General features: G+C 49.6%; 9 protein-coding genes across 9 annotated transcripts; 2 read left to right on the top strand and 7 right to left on the bottom strand.

Moving 5' to 3' along the window:
• Positions 1-1316: 1316 nt before the first annotated feature.
• N7539_008997 (GNAT family N-acetyltransferase) lies at positions 1317-1876 on the bottom strand (the record flags this gene model as incomplete). The annotated part of the gene is made up of 2 exons (XM_056938592.1): positions 1317-1543; positions 1729-1876. 2 exons carry the CDS (start codon positions 1874-1876, stop codon positions 1317-1319), a joined length of 375 nt encoding a protein of 124 aa, XP_056785969.1.
• Positions 1877-2362: 486 nt separating this feature from the next.
• On the bottom strand, positions 2363-3523 carry N7539_008998 (SDR family oxidoreductase; the record flags this gene model as incomplete). Its single annotated transcript, XM_056938593.1, has 3 exons — positions 2363-3139; positions 3207-3444; positions 3504-3523. The coding sequence occupies 3 exons, from the start codon at positions 3521-3523 to the stop codon at positions 2363-2365; spliced, it is 1035 nt and encodes a 344-aa protein (XP_056785970.1).
• A 529-nt stretch (positions 3524-4052) lies between these two features.
• Positions 4053-4596, top strand: N7539_008999 (DUF427 domain-containing protein; the record flags this gene model as incomplete). Its single annotated transcript, XM_056938594.1, has 4 exons — positions 4053-4133; positions 4229-4334; positions 4408-4488; positions 4565-4596. The coding sequence occupies 4 exons, from the start codon at positions 4053-4055 to the stop codon at positions 4594-4596; spliced, it is 300 nt and encodes a 99-aa protein (XP_056785971.1).
• Positions 4597-4772: 176 nt separating this feature from the next.
• Positions 4773-5499, bottom strand: N7539_009000 (uncharacterized protein; the record flags this gene model as incomplete). Its single annotated transcript, XM_056938595.1, has 3 exons — positions 4773-5097; positions 5197-5295; positions 5381-5499. The coding sequence occupies 3 exons, from the start codon at positions 5497-5499 to the stop codon at positions 4773-4775; spliced, it is 543 nt and encodes a 180-aa protein (XP_056785972.1).
• Positions 5500-6861: 1362 nt separating this feature from the next.
• Positions 6862-7425, bottom strand: N7539_009001 (cupin domain-containing protein; the record flags this gene model as incomplete). The annotated part of the gene is made up of 1 exon (XM_056938596.1): positions 6862-7425. The coding sequence occupies one exon, from the start codon at positions 7423-7425 to the stop codon at positions 6862-6864; it is 564 nt and encodes a 187-aa protein (XP_056785973.1).
• A 699-nt stretch (positions 7426-8124) lies between these two features.
• N7539_009002 (uncharacterized protein) lies at positions 8125-10006 on the bottom strand (the record flags this gene model as incomplete). The annotated part of the gene is made up of 8 exons (XM_056938597.1): positions 8125-8248; positions 8331-8789; positions 8861-9078; positions 9148-9293; positions 9393-9477; positions 9534-9662; positions 9722-9758; positions 9822-10006. 8 exons carry the CDS (start codon positions 10004-10006, stop codon positions 8125-8127), a joined length of 1383 nt encoding a protein of 460 aa, XP_056785974.1.
• Positions 10007-11194: 1188 nt separating this feature from the next.
• On the top strand, positions 11195-12605 carry N7539_009003 (putative polyhydroxybutyrate depolymerase; the record flags this gene model as incomplete). Its single annotated transcript, XM_056938598.1, has 4 exons — positions 11195-11419; positions 11486-12074; positions 12147-12287; positions 12358-12605. The coding sequence occupies 4 exons, from the start codon at positions 11195-11197 to the stop codon at positions 12603-12605; spliced, it is 1203 nt and encodes a 400-aa protein (XP_056785975.1).
• Positions 12606-13814: 1209 nt separating this feature from the next.
• On the bottom strand, positions 13815-15517 carry N7539_009004 (trehalose-6-phosphate synthase; the record flags this gene model as incomplete). The annotated part of the gene is made up of 5 exons (XM_056938599.1): positions 13815-13869; positions 13941-14283; positions 14346-14719; positions 14784-15153; positions 15229-15517. 5 exons carry the CDS (start codon positions 15515-15517, stop codon positions 13815-13817), a joined length of 1431 nt encoding a protein of 476 aa, XP_056785976.1.
• Positions 15518-17771: 2254 nt separating this feature from the next.
• On the bottom strand, positions 17772-18458 carry N7539_009005 (uncharacterized protein; the record flags this gene model as incomplete). The annotated part of the gene is made up of 1 exon (XM_056938600.1): positions 17772-18458. The coding sequence occupies one exon, from the start codon at positions 18456-18458 to the stop codon at positions 17772-17774; it is 687 nt and encodes a 228-aa protein (XP_056785977.1).
• Positions 18459-18812: the final 354 nt, after the last annotated feature.

Genomic DNA, 18812 nt, shown 5'->3' on the forward strand with positions numbered 1-18812 from the left:
CGGGAGTCCACGATTGTTGGGAAGATGTTCAGGTATGCGAGTCTCCTCCGGGTTTTCTCTTCATTGGATGTGCGTCAGAATCTACAGATAGTGAGTGTGCTGCGACGTGCAGACTGTTGAGACCCAGGTCGACTCGACGGACTACCGGCATTGACCGGACGAGCTTGCAGGCTGCGCAAGGAGAATCAGTTTGTCCAGGCCGTTCATGCAGTAGTCGTGCCGAAAATAAATCCTCCCTGGTCGCCAAGCCAAGCAGTGGCAGGGGGCTGGAGCGGGGGCACAGAAGGGATCAGTTACAGGTACTTTTCTCACAGGAGTGGCCCCTAACGATGGTCAAAACGACGATCATGGTAGGATCTGTGGCGATGGACTTGGAATGGTACCATAAGGGGAGATTCAAAAGTCGAATTGTTTCTCTTGCTGATGACTGGCCGGATACCGCGTGCGCTACAGATCACCTGACATTCGACTAGTACTCCCCAGCAGAGCCAGACAGACTCGGGTTAGCATTTGAACACTTGATTGATTTTTGATCCTCACTGGTAAACTCTTGCTGTCTGGCGAAACAAGCTAGACTATACTAAGGAAAGTCGTTCAAGTAGATGCTAGTACAGGTCAACAACTCAACATAGCATACGCAGAAAGCGAACCTGAGGCTATACCGAAGCAAGCATTGCTCTGAAAGTCCGACATCCGAAGTGCTAACCGTGGCAGACAATCTTCCCCAGTTCAGTCGGAACTGGAGACCAACTTGAACTCAGGGGACGATCTTTCACCCGCCAAGCAACGGACGGGGCGGGGATTAACGGGCTGGGTTAGACGAAAAGAGTCAGCCATTCGTCTAACCGAATTTGATTGCGATTATGATTATAATGGTAGGTATGGGACTGACAAGACTCCATGGACTCTATAGTTTATACTCTTCAAACTTGCTGTTTCGGGTACGAGGAAGATCCATCCTCTCTCCACCGTAACGGTGGCTCAGCCGAAGATTCTCAAAAGCAAAGAAAATTTCTCGGCATTTTTTGGTCTCTCCTGAATAAGAAAATGATCCGCGTGTCTTCTATTAGTGCTTGCAGGGCCTCAAACTAATGATCTTGAAAACGAATGGCCTGGCTGGGTGGGAGATCTGTCTGTAACGAGTCAAAGACACTCGATATTTTCGACACAAAAGCATTGCCAACGATACCGACCTTCACCTGCAATGCCCTCCATATTCACCCGTATCCAGTTATCAAGCAGATCAGTCGTCAATGTCCCGCCGATGGACGGACTGCTTCTCCCCAGACACAACTCTCACCTGCTTTGACGGAAACCTAACTCCGCGCCATGGAGACGATCAAATGTTCTTCAGACCTGGACTCGCTGCGATCGGCAAATCCAAAGTTCTGATACAATAGCACTCCCGCCTGACTAGCATCCATATAAGCGTTAATCCGACTGAGATCCGCCAAATCACATCTCCGTTTGACTAGCATGGAGCCTGCGCCTCGCTTGCGATAGCCAGGGCGAGTTCCGAGCGTGTTCAGATGTAAATAGAATTCTGATTCAGAGAGTCATTCTGCACGCTGAAGGATCCTGAGTGTTCTACTCGGCTCGCAAACATATCAATCAAAAGGAGAGGACTGCCCCAATTGTTCGCTCACAACTATGCTTTTGACACCCCATAACCCGCACTCATCCTGGTCCAATCTCCACACAACGCATCGCATTCATGTCTGGGTTCACTCTCGTGCCAAGGTGGAAATCGCGGTCCCCGCTCTTCAGGCATTGATAGATTCCATTTCGCGGAGGGGATCAGTCGCGGTCGGCCTGGCGAGTCGAGCGCTTGTGTGTCGACAACTTTGAGATATATCTGTAGTGGTTTGTGAGCCATGTCGTGACCATTGGCTTTGTTTCACCATTGATGCATGACTTCGGGTGTTGGGAAAGGAGGGTTTCATGTCTGTAAAGACGGCGAACTAGAGCTCGGTGATGGCGGGGATGTCTTCCAAAGTGGCGTCCTCGAGCTTGAGAGTTTCTGTTCTGGTCATTGTCGGGTCAATCTTTGGGTGTCTTCTCCTGTGGTTGAAGATGATCTTGGAAAGAGAGCTTGAGGTCGCAGAAGAGAAGGAAAAAAAAGTGTCATGTACTCTCACTTCGGGCGGAGATGGTTCATTTCGATATCGATCGATTCTTTCCGGTATTTAAATATTCCATGAGCATCGATACGTGACATATATGAATCCAATCATCTTGCGGACTTTCGACAGCCCCTTGCATACTTGCATCTAAGAGCGGCTGTACAAGTCTCTCAAACACACCGGCAATGCCATATCTCAAGTCACAACAACACCACGGCACACTAGCAACACCTCTCTACTTATGCCGAGGCATAAAAGTCCCGCCTGACCTGTACAACAAAGTCCACAACCGTCTCCCGAAATCGATGGTACCTGAAATGCAGCTCTCTCGCCACAGTTTCCCCATCAACTCCATACGATGCCTGCGGCTTCTTCCCAGCCTCATAATCTCTCGTCACCGAGTCCACAGCCCACTCAAACTGATCCTTGATGATATCCGCCGCGGATTCATAAGAAAAAGGCTCCGGCGACACAGGAATGTATCGTTTCCCACCCGCACCGGGGCTCATAAGAGCTTGAACATGCGCTTCCGCCAGATCCCTCACATCAACCCATGCGGGGACTCGTGCTGTCGGCAGGGGATCAGCACCAGCTGCCACGCTCCATAGAACCGCGTTGGACTCATTCAGCTGATCGACGCTGGACACAGGGTGGACAGTGGGGCCAAAGACCATGGGTGGGCAGAGAGTGACGAGGTCGAATCGGGGTGCATTGGTCTTGATAAACTCCCACGCAGCAAGTTCTGCGAACTTTTTGGATCCGCGATATGCCACTACAGATGAGGAGCCTGGGTCAATGGCGGTCTCGTAGGACAAAGGATTCCAATGCTCAGCGGTATAGACAAAGTCCGGTGGAGGATTGCGGTCGACGTCCAGGACAGAGGCGAACGAGGAAGTCAAGACGATCCGTCGAACTTTGCTTCCTGATTGAGCTGAAGCGGACAAGATAGACTTTACGCCATTGATGGCGGGCAAAATCAGGTCCTTTTCGTTATCGGTGGTGTTGTAGAAGAACGGCTGTCCCAAATCCGTCAACCGGGCGCTTCTGAACCTGTTCAATCCGCTTGAGAATTGTTGCACCTACACTTGCGACATGAATTACAGCGTCGATGCCATCCATAACGGCATCAAACACGCCGATATGGCTGAAGTCTTGAACGGTTACAAACTCCAACAGGGACGCATATTGCGGTCTAACCGCCTTCATCTGCTCCCCTTTGCTGGCTGATCGTGTTGCGCCCCGGACTCGAAATCCTTTGGCGAGCAGGTTGTCGACGACATGGGCGCCGATGAACCCAGTAGACCCCGTGACCAGGACATGCCTGTGGATTGTGAATCAAATCAGCATGCAGCTCGCGACTTCTCAGGATGATGCTCTTACAGAGGCTGTTGAGCGGCCATCTTGAAGATAAAGCAGCGCGGGGAAGTTGTTGACAGTCAAAACCCCCGCGTGGGGTAAATCCTGGTATTGGGAGCTTAAGCATGGACCCTGGTACTATGGGCGGAGTCCCAATAACTAGGTAGTCACTAAGTACCTAGTAGACAGTGTCTACTAGGTACTAGACAGAAGGTTGTTCAAACCTCTTTTCATGAATCATCTGTCATTTCACATGAGTTATACTCCTCTTGATCGACTTCATTCAATGGGGTTTGTCACTTTCCTCTTCAAGACCTCTAAATAATAAGCATCAGGTACCTCTGTGCTCGTGCCTGGAGGAAGCTCTGAGCTTATGCTAAGATTTACCCCGCACGAGTCTCCCGGTAATAGGCGGTTGCTTATTCCTCCGATCAGCGATCTGACGTTGATAATCTGTCCGATCACCACCTTCCAGATCTCTACCATCTAGTCTCGCGATTTCTTCTCCTCACCACTTTACATTCCCCTCCTCCCAAAGATAATTCCACAGTCGAAACTCCTTCCCCATAAACAATGCCAACCGCCAGAGCAAAACTAGGTGATCTGGTCCTTGCCGAGGCCGACACATGGGAGACCGTCGAAGGCAACGTCTACGTATGTCTTCCTTATACACTCGACCAGTTTCATTAGAATGAGCGCTCCAAGCAGACCGAATCTAAATGACCTGACTCTGTTGACGAGATGAGTAGTTCCCGCGCTCCGCTATCAAAGACCCAAATGTCTTTGTGAGCTCCGAGACCAAGACGTATTGTCCGTGGAAGGGAGAAGCGGAGTATTACTCTGTGAAGAATGGTGGTATGTAAAGACGAAGGCCCTTGCGGAAAGAGAGGGAAACTTGAACGAATGTCTGGTGATTGACAAGATGCAGATAACGTTGTGAAAGATGCAGCGTGGTATTACGCCACTCCGAAGGAAAAGGCAATGAACATTAAAGATCATGTTGCTTTCTGTATGTTGATTGCATCTAATCAGAACTGTTCGCTGATGTCACATATTGGAAATACAGCTGATTTATTTGTGAACAGACAAGTCGAAAGTTCAAGTCACTGTGGACTAATCGCAACAATCGAGGCGGTGGAGTGAAAGGAGCGCCATACGCAAGGTCTTTAACGAGTCGAACGGGTGCACTTTGATATTCTTCATTTTCATGTCCGAAAATTCTCTATACATTCATATCAGCTACCTGCACAGTCCCGAAATACTGTAAAAACCCACGTAATCCTCCCCAAAATTCTAAAACAAAGCCCCAACCCCTAACCCTACAAGAGCAAGCCAACTCCCTCGCCCACTCACACTAGTCATTCTCGCAGCACCGTTCGACGGCTGCGTCGAGCCCTTCTGCCCATTCAACCCAAATGAGCTTGTCGGCGTCGTAACCAACTTCTCAGCGGTCTTGGTCGCAGCCGCATGCACATGGTTATTGTAAAAGTTCATCGTCTTCCATGTATCGGGAACCACGGTGTTTCCAACATCGTATGCATTCGCCGTGGCGCAACTCGAGGCGCTGGACGACTGAGCGGCGATGTACGCCGCACTATCCGGACAGTTGACGTAGCAGCTGGAAACAAAAATTGCAGTCATTTAGCCAGAGCCAAACTGAGGGGGCACATGAGTTGATAGGGTGAAGTTCATGAATTGAGTAGGTTGGGATGCGTACTTGGCCATGTTGGCGTATCCTGAACATTTACAGTCCCAGTTATCGGAGGAACACTTTTGGAGATACCGTTGCATCATTGAGACGCAGGTATCGACGATTCTGGTGATGAGGGAATAAGATCAGTATGTTGACTCTATCCAGATATTATAGACAACACCCGTGGACCATTGTGGAATCGACGTACTCTTGTGACTCGCACTGCACATTATCACTGCTCAAATCGACCGACGCGAGATCCTGCGCAAATGCCAGCGGGATTGCACCGGCGAAGAATATCGTAGTCGCAAATGTAAGAAAATGCATTTGAACGGTTGCTAGAACGATGAAGGGAACCCTTAATGCAAACAGAAAGTGATCCTGGCTTTGGAAGACTGTGTTGCACTACGGATAATGTATAAAAGCAAAGAGACGAACGAGAAAAGCCTTCCACAAGAAACGTGACGGGGTCCAGGATCAAGATATACAGCGTAAAAAGTGACTGAGGGGCTTCGGAGGGGGTTACACTCCCGTCATAACGAGACGAATGGAACGATTGAGGCTAGATCTGTCATGGTTCTTTGGATCGGCAATTATCATGGTTGTTCTGTACCTGAACGCTACATTGCCCTCGTTAAGTGGAGAGTGACTATATCTCACACTGTGGATACCTTATCGTTAAGAGGGCGGGTTCGAGATCTGACGACAGAGTCAGCTCGCGGTAGGTTATGATGTATGCATAGTCTACTGTACCAATTTGAGTCCAATCTGGAATGGCTCACGATGATAGCCCATCAAAGGAGCCCGAGCAAGTCAAATTTCACAGTACAGTTCGGCGATCGAGTTCAAGGTCTGATAGACTTCAACCGAATAGACCAAGGACATCAATCTTCAGACCCTTCACCATCTAGAGTGGTCTTAAAAGTCCCTGACGTCTTGACTTCCTAAAAGGGGTTGGGTTACATTCCTCGGATCTAAAGCCGCCATCTCCCCGTCTCCGCCCCGGTCCGGCACGCCAATTAGACCTTCGGGATTGCCGCATCGGGGAAGACCAGAGGGTGCTTTCCTCAAAGGTGTCCACTCGATAGATGTCAAAGCGTAATAAGGTAGTATGGAGCTCGAGGGATCAGCAGTGTCCTGTCGACGGTGTGCCATGGAAAGCGTGAGATGTGATACTTGACAATGACATGGTTGATGGACACGAGGACCTGAGTGATCAGCGTGAGGAGAGATTCACCAGACTGGGGCGAAGAGAAGGTCGTGGCAAAGGACACTACAACTCTGTGCTGAGACAATACTAGTGGGACTCGAGTGTCTTCATGGACATGGAACGTTTCACAGACCGCGGCATTGCATCGTAGAAATGAGATTGTTCTCGGCTCAGGAACAAGGGTCGTCTGCAAGGAGGAGCTACGACGAGCTATCTGGCAGCCATCACGTGGATCTGCGGCTTTCTTTTGCCAGACGTCGACTGTTTCCTGGTCTCGGCAGTCTGGAGCCGGACGGTGTAAAGGCATGCTGGTCAAAGACTACAGGATGGGCATATAATCATCAGATTCAACAAACAACCGTCGACGTGATTTGTCGGTCTATTACACTTCAGTGTAGTACATAGAGACTAATGCACAGAAAGACACTCAATCTTTCCATCAGCCTGTCCCAACTCCACATTCTACAACCTCTTCCTGTTCATCCCCCGTTAGCCCGATCATAGCCCTCATCATACATCTCCTCTCCCAACTCCTTCCCATGAATCACAAGCCTCTGCATCGGCAAGAAAACAAACAACATTCGACACCACTCCGTCTCACTCCGATTTCGAAACGAATGCGCCGTCCCCCTCTGCACACTCACATCCCCGCGCCTCAAATGTCTCGTCGCCCCTGAATCCAAAATCAGATCCACCTCCCCCTCAATCACAATCCCGTAATCCACACTCACTGTCCGATGCATCGGGCTGATCTTACCCGGCCGCAGATCAATCAGACGGAATATGGTTCCTGACGCGGTCGTGAGCCCGGGCGGTTGGTGGAGGAACTCGTCGTACATGGCGAGATCGGCTTCATTGTCGACGATAGCGGGGAGGGAGGTCGTCGCGTAGAGGAGGGCGATCTCGCCGTCTTCGCCGGCGGGCTGAGAGGGCATATAGTCGGGGATTTGGGCATGGGAGACAAAGACCGCCTCGCCTTCGGAATTGTGGGTGGTGATGTAGCGGTGGATGGACGGGAGGTCGTTCCTTTTGTGGGTGGACATGGCGAGATTGAAGATGAATTGATAGCATTGACGTGGTCACTTCTGAGGAGGGTATCGTCAATGATAAGCCTGAGTTTACAAGGAGATACGCTCCGTTGCAGGGTTTGTGTTTGCGTAAGACTCGAGCGTTGAGGCAAAGAGGATGGCAATGTACATCATTGTGGCATCATGATCGAACACCTGAATGCAATCTGTTGCCGCGAAGAAGACCCCCAAATTCAGTGCTGAGTTCTGTAAAGATCACTATACGTAATCTGACCTGAGGGCTGAGCGCTACTTTGGCTGCCTTGTTTCGTATTGCATAGAAGAACCCATGTATTACGTGTGATCGGGAGAGGCGTAATACGAAACGAGAGGAATGTGGTTTCGATGGATAGGTAGATCTGAAGAAACGCCCCGATTCCCAAGGTGCATTACACAAGAGGTCCAGGCAACTATTTGAATTTGCTTTCGTGGGGACGTGGGGAAACTTCTCGGTGCGTCTCTTACCCCGACAGTCTCAACGTGGAACAGTGCATAAGTGACAAAAGGTGATCAGCCCCTTGGAGCTACTTTGGCATTTACCATTGACAAGCTGAAGCAATCACAAGAAATCATGTCTCTGATCGCAAATCTTCACGTACGCGGCTTGGAGAATGAATCCGAATCAGAGACTCTCGCATCCAACGGCCCCAAGTTCCACATCGAGCGATCTGCGCCTCAGATAGTATACCGAAAGCCAGGTACACCAGCAATGATCAGTTCGCCACGGTCGGCTCTTCTGTTGCATCGTCGATACCAAAGGGCAAGGGCCGTGACTGTCAGGAAAAACACAATGTTCGCTCTGCGCCACACTTTAATTAGCCTAGCATCTTCGCCTCGGGGTGTTATTACGAGAAGACAAGTCGCCTTGGAGGTTCACTTACCCCAGCGCAGTATACACGCCTGGTCGGTAATGCGGCGCGTCCTTCTCAAACACCAGACTCGCGATGATGCCACCAATACCATCGAAAGCGATAAGAGTTGCGCTGGAAAAGGCACGAGTCCATTGACCTCGCACATTATTAGCTTGCCACGCCATACATGCGGGGACATTTGCGTTGGCTCCTGCCACCGTCAAAAAAACGCCAACGTAGCGTCCTGCATTGCTTTGGAGAAATCCCATCATTGGCAAGCCAATAAGAGAGAGACAGACATTGAAGTATAAGATGGGCACCCGTCGTTGAATCTTATCGCCAATCCAAGCTGTTGCGAACATCACCAAGGCGGCAAAGATCCATGGTGGTGCAGAGAGGCATTGAGATGCTCCTACGCCAAATTCCATCCCCTCGGAAAGGATGATGGGTAAGAAATATGCCATGGCGTACGTGTTGATTGTCAAGCAGCTGAGATAGCCATGTGGATGTTAGCGCATGCACACCTCATCTAACCGGTCAACGTCGATGGAAAAACCGACCAAAAGAGTATAGCAAATCCCCAGATTTTGATATCAAGAGCCGGCTTCAAGAATCGACCCAGTGTGAGCGCCTCTGGCTCCACGTCGTGTCGATCTCGATCAATACGGCTGATTACAAAGTTGCACTCTTCCACAGACAAGAATCTCCAACTTTGTGAAGCTTTGTCAGGGAAGTCGACGATGAGGATGTAACAGAGAACACCAAGTGCGACCGTAATCTGCAGGGATTAGCTTTTTGTCGCCACTTCTCACGACAATCTGCTGTTCGCTTCCCCCAGTCCACTTACAACCCCTTCCATGATGAAAATCCAGCGCCATCCTGCAATGCCTTGGACGCCGTCCATATGAATGAGCCCGAAGGCCAAAATACCCGCCAAGGCTGATGCGACGCAGCCAATGCCGTAGAATACAGAGAATCGTTTTTGAACCTCATCTAGGATGGAAGTGTCACGCTTTCAGTATATGATCATACGCCACTGTGAGGGCCCTTGGAACTTACAGCGAAGATACCAACAGGAGAGCAAATACATACAGCCCGGGAAATAACCGGCTGCAAAGACTCCCAGCAGTATACGAATAGCAAGCACTTGGCTCCATGACTTGGCAAAACCCATTCCCTATAGACAAAAGATTAGTCGCGGGAAAGCTGGTATGTGACTGCTTCTACACTGACCAACATGAGTATTCCCCATGATAGGATGATGCCTGATAGAAAATTTGGGGGACCAATCTTCCGGATCAAAACTGTGGATGGAGGCTGGAAAATCACGTATGTGACAAAGAACATGAGAACCATCAAGGACTTGCATCACTTGTCAGCGTTTCCTATACAATATATAAATAAAGGCCAAGATCACTTACATATCTATACCCGACAAAGTCCAAATCTTTCAACATTCTTCATGTGGGAATTGCAAAGAGTCAGTGAAGAGCTCAAATAAGCACAGCTCATGGTTCATACCCTGCAATCGCAGCCATACCAACATTACCCCGATCCATGAGGTTGACAGAATACCCTAGCGCTGCTCCAAGAACAAGTCGAAGATCAATTTTTCTCATGACTTGTTTCTCACGGTGTGAAAGATTGTAGTCGTCCGTGAGAGACTCCTTCTGAACTTCTGTTAGGTCAACATGTTGGGTCACCATGTCCGGCTATCAGGTCAGTGCGATTAACACTGCGAATCCTCGTTTTGGTTGAATTGAAAGGACGTAAGGTCAGAAGACATGCGTCCAGAAGGAGATATTGTCCAGGGACCTTAGATTCGTAGATGTGGTGGTTGAGCTCGCTTTATCATGTCAGCTCGAACCGTGGGAATTATAGGTGCAGCCAAGCTTCGCATTCAGCATATTTGACTTATTCAGCAGAGAAACACATTCCGTCGAATGAGAGCGTCTTTATGCCCTACCTCAGGTGAATCGGATCCGATCGACGCAGTGCACATCCGGTGGCCATGTCAAATTCATTGTAAACAAAGATCTGCTGGGTCTATGAGGCCCTGGCCACACCTTTATTGCGGGGTAAAACAAGCTTCCAATTCTGTAAAAGGCGATTGGTTTGCATGTGTAGCCGAGCTAGTATGCTGAAGAAGTCAAAGCTTTCATGTCATCTACTATTGGCTTCATCTAGACACTGTGCGCCTCGCGTCGGTTCGGATCCGAGCTGCAAGATCGGACAGACGTCTTGATTCTTCTGCATCAGCGTGATGTTGAGAGGAGTTGCATTGGTAAGAAAGAACTCAAGCGTGATATGAATGAAAAAGTGAGAGTGCTGGTGGGAAGGGAGCCCACCCATCCGGCCGGCTGCCAACTGACCGAATCAGGTGGTGATAAGTCCCAGATATCAACAACCAGGCAACCATTCGACAACACTTTGCTCATGGACAACGGAAGATCCTGAATCTTGAAGCAAGCCCGATCGATTTCGGATCCGCAGCTGATGTGACTGTACTTTTCTGGGGTTACTCCTCCAAGCTTTACCCCGCGCGCCACCATTCAAATCCGGGGTAAGCACAGGCTTCACACCAGCCCCAAGTGCAAAGGAGATGGCACGGCACGTGTCTGCATCACACATTGAAGTTCCCATTCAGATGAGCGGATCCAAGTCATTGGATTTTGGCAGGCCAGCAGTTTGCAGAGTTGCAGAATCTTCACGGGATCTCTCGAAGTTACCTCATTGAATGGAATACTACATGGCGAAGTGCATCGTGGCTGCGACCACGCATCAACTGCCGCATGAAGATCGATCTATATAAGGCATGCGGTTACTCCGTGATGAATTTATGAAACGATTCCCAGCTCTGTCTTGCACGCACAATCACCAGAGCTTTTATCAATATGCCATATCGAAGTGCTCTCGTTGGGCTTGCCAGCTTCGCCGGAGCCACCACTGCAGCGTCAACACTGGGCGCATACAATGTCGACCCCTCTTCAGTCTCGGTCTCTGGTCTATCGAGCGGTGGCTTCTTTTCAGCACAGCTTGGCGTAGCATACTCGAACGTCTTCCAGACCGGGTTTGGTGTCTTCGCAGGTGGTCCATTTGATTGTGCTCGTAATCAAGCGGTCAGTTGTGACATTCCTCTTGATCACAAAATACAGTTGCTAAGACTCAATCCTTCAACACCATAGTACACATCGTGCATGTACAATGGAAATCCATCAATCACCACTCCAATTGCTAATATGAAATCCTGGAGCGGTAATCAAATTGCCCCTACCAGCAATTTAAAGAATCGCAAGATCTATCTATGGACCGGATCAGCCGACACCACTGTTGGACCAAACGTGATGAACGCGCTGAATTCTCAGCTCAGTAACTTCGACACCTCGGCCGATGTCTCCTATGTGACAACCAGCGGCGCTGTTCATACATTTCCTACTGACTTCAGTGGCTCGGGCGACAATTCTTGCTCCATGTCTTCTTCGCCGTATATCAGCAATTGCAACTATGATGGAGCAGGAGCCGTCTTGCAATGGATGTATGGATTCCTGAATGCGAGAAACACAGGTACATTATCCGGTAGTATTGTCTCCTTTGCCCAGACCGGCGCTTATGGTGCGGCTGGCATGGATAGTACTGGGTATTTGTATGTTCCTGCCAGTTGCCAGGGCGGCAGTACTGTTTGCAAGCTTCATGTGGCTCTACATGGCTGCTTGCAAAGCTATAGCAATATTCAGATGGAGTTTGTCCAAAACACCGGGTATAATAAATGGGCTGGTATGTGTTCTCCTTCGTTTCTCCTTGATGCATCTTATGTCCAACATCCACTGACTCTCGGACCCCTTCTAGATACCAATAACATCATCATTCTCTATCCACAAGCCATCCCCGATAACACAATCCACTCCACTTGGGAGGGCTCTCTGAGCAACCCCAACGGCTGCTGGGACTGGGTCGGCTGGTACGGCAGCAACGCAGATCAGATCGGAGGTAAGTTACCTTGCGCGGAAACATCTGCCTCATGCATCATGGATCACTTATTCTAAAATTTCGAGAATAGGTGTGCAAATGGTTGCAATCGTCAATCAAGTCGCACAGATCATAAGTGGTAGCACTGGCGGGGGTAGCACCACGCTTACCACCTCCACTAAGCCCTCCACAACCACTACTTCTGCAGCTGGGTCCGGAACAGGTGCCCCATTGTATGGACAGTGCGGAGGCTTTGGGTGGACTGGTCCGACAACTTGTGCCCAAGGCGTCTGCACGGCTTACAGTGCATTTTACGCTCAATGTCTACTTCCCCTGTAGTGCAACAAGGAGTTCAGTCTATTGAATGATCAGTATGTAATTGTTGAGGGTTGTGGTTCACAGGGCACTTGATTGAGGTGGCCCGTCAATGGCATCATGAAGTCAAATTTCTCGATTCTTCTTCAATCTACCGGTACGCCTTCTTGTATCTTGAATTTTTACACACATGCGCGAATCATGCTTTTTCTTGAATTATACGACCTATTTCCACTGATTCATCGTTCATGGATGGTATTGGAAGCTCTCATTAAGTAATGCTAACTCATGTTCTCCCGTCCCTCTAGGGCTTCAGTTAAGTTTACAGCCTCAAATCAGGTTCTCTCGAATCATTTCGTATACTTAAACAACGTGCGACCATATTAGCTCCAGTCTGAGTCTTAGATCCAAATGGTCACTTGTAATCGGATTTGAACAAAAGACCAACCGGCATCCCTACTCTCGCTTCAAACTTACATCTTCATCTAGCGTAGCCGAGTCATAACTACGGACGCATACGTAGAACGTAGCACCCACCGCGGCCCTCTAAAATCTCGAGCCAAAGCTTCAACATTCTCCGAAACCTCGTCGAGAGCATTAACTTGCTCTTCAATTCGTAATGGTTCAATCACTAAGACACTGCCCTTTTTGCGGTAGGCCAAGTGATGCTGGATGCCGACTTCGTGGATGTTGGCATAACCTGGCCAGCCAAGCTCATTGTCCTGTTTCGTCAAGACTCGATCACTGAGTGACGTCGGCCAGGGCACGCGTTCGAAAGAGAGGCAGCTAAATGGGATCCAAGCCTGGGAAGTGTCTCTCGAGCACTGCGGGCCTGTCGCACAGATGCCGGGTCGGTTGTCAATGCCGGTGCGATATAAGACGATTATTACTGCTTGACATGGATCTGAAAAAGCTGTTGGATAGATACCTAGTGTGAAATGCAACGCTGGGAACAAGAGATTGTTCGGGCTCGAGAAAAAAAGAGATCGAGTCTGATCCTGCGAACTCATAAGTAGTTCTGTTCTTTCATCAATCAAGGAAGTGCCATACGCTCGGACCAAGTCGGAAGTTTCATTATATTTGATATATTCGAGTTCATTTAAATAAGATGTGACTCATGACAAAGAGACTGCGTCTCACGCGGCTTCAACAGATTTGCACGAAACGGGATTCTCCCGGGCCTGGTGGTCGTCAAGGTCTAAAGACCCTTTAAGGCTTCATCTTCTACCAGCCTCATTGCACACGATACTTTTCAAGATCATCCAAGAAGCTCTTTGTCCATTTCTCACTGCCAAGCATTAGTCAACCACATATTCCTGTATTAATATGATCTCCAAAAACATGGTAAAGGCAACGCACCTTGAGTGTGTGGTAACAAAGTCTCTTAGAGCATTATGTCTGTTTTTGCGATCTTCTTCATCCATTGTAATCGCTTGGTAGAGCGACTCTGAAAGACCTTCGGCACTTGATGGATTGCACAAAACGCTCCCGTGGCTTAAAAAGCTTGCTGCACCGGTGAACTTTGATAACACCAGAACACCGTGCCTCCTGTCTTGGCATGCGACATATTCCGAGGCCACCAGATTGAGTCCGTCTCGGCGGGATGTAAGAAAACACACGTCAGAAATCGCATAGAGAGCCGTCAGATCTTCAAACGAGACGGAGCGGTGAATATAGAGAAGGGGTGTGGAATGGGGCGTAGCTATAAATGTCCATGAGCTCTAAGCTCAAAAAGCATTCGACATGTCGCCGGGACAAACTCACCGTGTTTTCCAATGATCTGGCCCACAGACTTGCTCACCTCGCCTTCTAGATCTTGGTATTCTTTGACGTCTTCCCGACTGGGAATAGCGATTTGTACCAATATCACTTTATCGCGTAGCTCTGGATGTTCATCCAGGAAAATTCGATACCCTTCCATCTTCTCTGTCAACCCCTTGGTATAGTCCAGGCGGTCGACTCCAATGATCACTTTCTTGCCTTTGTAAAGTGACTCGAGCTCTTTGATTCTAGCCTGAACCTTTCTATCTTCGAGCGTTCTTGTAAATCTCCCAACGTCGATGCCTGCAATGTATCTCCCTGTCTTTATCATACGGTCCTTATAGCGGAGATGGTCATTGGTCACTTGAACGGATCCGCTACCATAGAAGTTGTATTAGGGATGGTACGTCGGAAGAGCCATCTGGGACTTCAGGCACTTACAGCAACACATCACAAGAAGCGACAAAGTTCTTCTTGTATTCGTCGGTGTGAAACCCAATGACGTCGCTGCCAAGCACTCCCTGAAGCAAGTCCTCCTCAAACGGCAGTCCTCGCCAGTAATCATCCGCTGGAAAGGGAGTATGGAGGAAGAACCCGATGGGACATCGTTTTCCCTGAGCCTTTAAGCGATCGCGCAGCATCTGCGGCAGGAGAAAAAGATGATAATCATGCACCCATATCAGATCGCCATCTCGCGCCTCATTGCTGACACTTTCTGCAAAGATCTCGTTCACGCGCCTGTAGGCTTCCCACACAGTCGGGGTCATTGATTTCCCAGCTTGATAGTGAAGAATTGGCCATAAGATTGCATCTGGTGAAGGAAAAGCCATCAGTAACAGGTCTAGTGAACCCACTAAAACAGAACGCCCATCGATCATTCACTCACTGGAAAAGCCATTGTAGTGATCTTTGGCAAGGTCTTCATCAAGGTATACAGCAGCTGCATGTTCTTTGGCTAATTGCTCGTCGACTCTGTCTCTGTGACTTGGATCAACGGCCAATCCAGGCCAACCTAGCCACAGGAACTTCGCGGTTTTCAGACCTCTCAGTGCGCTCACCAGGCCGCCGCTCGATGGGGTGACATCATATTTTCCATCGGTCTTTTTGACCGACAGGGGCAGGCGATTCGAAGCAATGACCAATCTGGGCTCGCCAGAGGAATTAACAGACCCCATCCCGGCTGAGATAAAACGCCGTATACTCTTCAGGTTGGTTTTTCAGTATTGGGGACAAGACCGAATGTTCAATCTTGTGGAAAAGTCTGTCCTTGATATACTCCGTATATTAGGCACAGGGTTGAAGTAGGCGTTTGATCGTCATGATGACAAGTAGCACGGCGGTATTGCATGACGAACCATTAGTGCCGTTTCAGCGCATCGGTTTTCGATCCTATCGGATCTCTTAATTCAAGCACAGTGACCGTCATTGTAAAGTCAATGGCGTTTCGCGGTGACAAAATTTCTACATCATTGGCGGGATTACTATGTCGTGGACTCGTGGTAATGCATGGTCCAAGGAAGACGATATCAACAGCCGCTAAAGCTGGAATGATCCGGACGACATGGTCGACATCTAAACATGACAGTCTCAGCAAGACGCGACAGATTCACATCTCATTCGACATTCGACAAAGCTTTTGCGTAAGTGAAGTCCACGTATTGTGGCACGAATTGTCGAGGGCGTTGAAGCGCGCTGATTGGTCACATGATCACTCTCCGACAGGCTCACCACCAAAGTACCTCGAGTGATATGGGAGCAGAGGTGATTTCAAAAGTCCCTTCTTGGGTCTTGGGGCATGCATGATAAGGCCGCAGCGTTAGTCATCTTGATTTGCGCTTTCAATTCGAAAGGGAACCGCTTCCATTGTTCCTGTAGCCGGCATTGACTTGGCTGTCTAACAAAGCTCTGCCTCCTGCGGTCTCGAGCAAGGTCGTAAGCTCGAACACTGCCACAAGGAGACAACACATTTTATAGCATGTGATACTGCCTGTCCCCGGCTGAGGTCGAGCCCACGACAATCTCACAATACATTCTCCCCCAACTTTCAAATTGCTCTTGATGGAGTTCCTCTTTTCAAAATAGACCAAAATCAGGATTGTCGACTTTTCACCGATTGTGCTGTTCATCAATCATCGAAGGAGTAAGGCAGCAATCACACTGTCTCGCCTGGTCCTTCGAAATGACCTGATCCAAGCATGGGGGCACAATCCAGAGCTCACATCTAGTCACACCAAGTCAAGACAACCCCAGAAGTGAGCCTTTTCCATAACTCGAAGCCGCAGGTCTTTGAAATTCTGCTTGCTTGGACCAACCATGCGCCCATCAAGCCGCAATTGAAAACGTGGACAGAGAACAAAGATGCAGCGAAGCTCTGCAGAGTCCACGCTACTCAGCCTACAGGCAAGAGAAATCAGGTTACTTTGAGACCCGTTTACTGAGAGCCTCAAGCCCAGTACCCTCGCGCGAGATCTGCTCGTGGCCTGGAAATTCACCGAGTGTGGAGTTTATTCCAATACAAAACATTAAGACGGGGTCTACTCTCCAAACAAAAGAACAAGATTATGTATGATATACCGACACATCACAAAGGCATCCTGCACAACATTACAAGACGTATACACATACACAACACATGCAACGATCAACGATCAACGAGCACTCCGAATCGCGAACAAGGTCGAACACACGTGTCAAGTTAATGCCTGTCAAACTTGGTTCGAAGCAAGAATTCGTCATATTTCTTGGAGAAGAGACCCCTTCATATTCGAACAGAAAGCCCGTCATCCTTTTGAGTCCCTCGGGAGACGAAAATCCACCTCGTCGTTCATTTTCCAGAATTCGAAAATGGCACCACGCGTGATAGTCTTCGACATTGCAGCATCATAGAGGACAATACCGCGCGTGTTACATCACATAGCTTGAGGGGAAATGTCGTCATGGGGCTCGCATCGTTGTTTCGCCACGGAGTGCCACAATCTGTCGGATCCGGGGCTTCGATCGTATGCGGTGTCCTGCCGGTCATCATTGATCTTGCAGATAAACTCCACAAAGGATGTTAGTCAGAACATGAGTCAACACGCGACAGATCACGAAAAGGGCGGAGGAGAACATTCCTATTGTTTGGGTATGAACCCACCACCATCCTCCCCTATGTGCCTCCAGGGCACCCCTTGCAACTGGGTTGTTCGTCGGGTCTCGACCTATAGACTGTAAGCGCAGCCAGTTATGGCATATCGATACGATGAGATTGGGAAGGGGCATTGGTATAGTTTTGTTTTTGGGATTTTGAAGGTTGAGTGACGGAACGCAGGAGACAAAAAGCAACAGACGGCGACGACCGGTCCCACAGGTGATGAAACACAAAACATGCAAAAGAACAAGACAAGGACAAGAGGGAGAAGTCGGGGAGGCAAGCAAACTATCCTCAACTCACCCAAGCCACCACAGAATCCCCATGAAGGCTGCACAACATGCGGTACCAACGATCAGTTCCTTCACTGAAGGAGGCTTCACGAAGGACTCCACGTGCCGCTGGTGAGGCTCATGCATCACATCCTCCACTTCCAGTGAGGGGGAGGGAAGTTCTGGATGGGTAGGACGAGTGGTAGGGAAGTATGCCCAGCGGGGAGGAGGGAACACTCTGACGTGTACGTCGGGCCGTGCAATTTCCTGAACAGCCACGTCTCCAAAGGAAACATGACGATCATGACGCTCCACTGGACCACCGACACGCTTCAGAATGGACCGGGGCGGGGGACGGGCAGGACGCAGGGCAGGGCGCAGCACGGGGGTGACAGGCTGGGCAGAGGACTCGGTCATCAAGCCCAGTTGGCTCGCGCGTGGAGATTCATCTGCACGCAATTGAGGAGCAGCCAGCAGGGTCTGTCTGGCCCCAGAAGCGAGCACGTTCTCCAGCGAGCCGCCAACTTGGGACCGTCTCCAGGGAGCGAGGCGCCAAGGGACAGCGAGGGGTTTCAAGCCTGGGAAGTAAAAAGGCTTCTTCTCTACCTTGGAAATGGCTTTTTTGGCCTTCTCCATCTCGAGAGTTGGCAAATTCACATTCCCGGCGAGAAGAAGACGGGCAGAGCGAGGCGAGCAGATGGCCGGAGCCGCCATTGCAACACCGGGGAACAGACAGAAACGCGGAAAGTTGGAGAAGGGTTAGAAGTCCTCAAAGAGGACACGCAGAACGTCAAGGAAGAGTGCAAATCGCTATGGGCAGTGGGAAATGCTCAAAGCTCGCAGCAGACTACCAAGCGGCGCGAGGAGAGAAGGGAAGAGAGAGAAGAGAGAGAGAGAGAACATCATGAAGCGGGTCATACAGAGCAGAACGGAAGGACCAACACGCTTTCCATGGCAACAGGAAGGATCACGAAGAAGGGACGACTCGAAGAAATGCAGTTCCGAAACAGACACCACAACAGCATGGATGGAAGGTGCGAACCAGATTCCCGGCCATCATGAACCCCG

The sequence above is a fragment of the Penicillium diatomitis genome, assembly GCF_028827545.1.
Source record: "Penicillium diatomitis strain IBT 30728 chromosome Unknown utg000015l_segment0_segment0, whole genome shotgun sequence".
Lineage (NCBI taxonomy): Eukaryota > Fungi > Ascomycota > Eurotiomycetes > Eurotiales > Aspergillaceae > Penicillium > Penicillium diatomitis.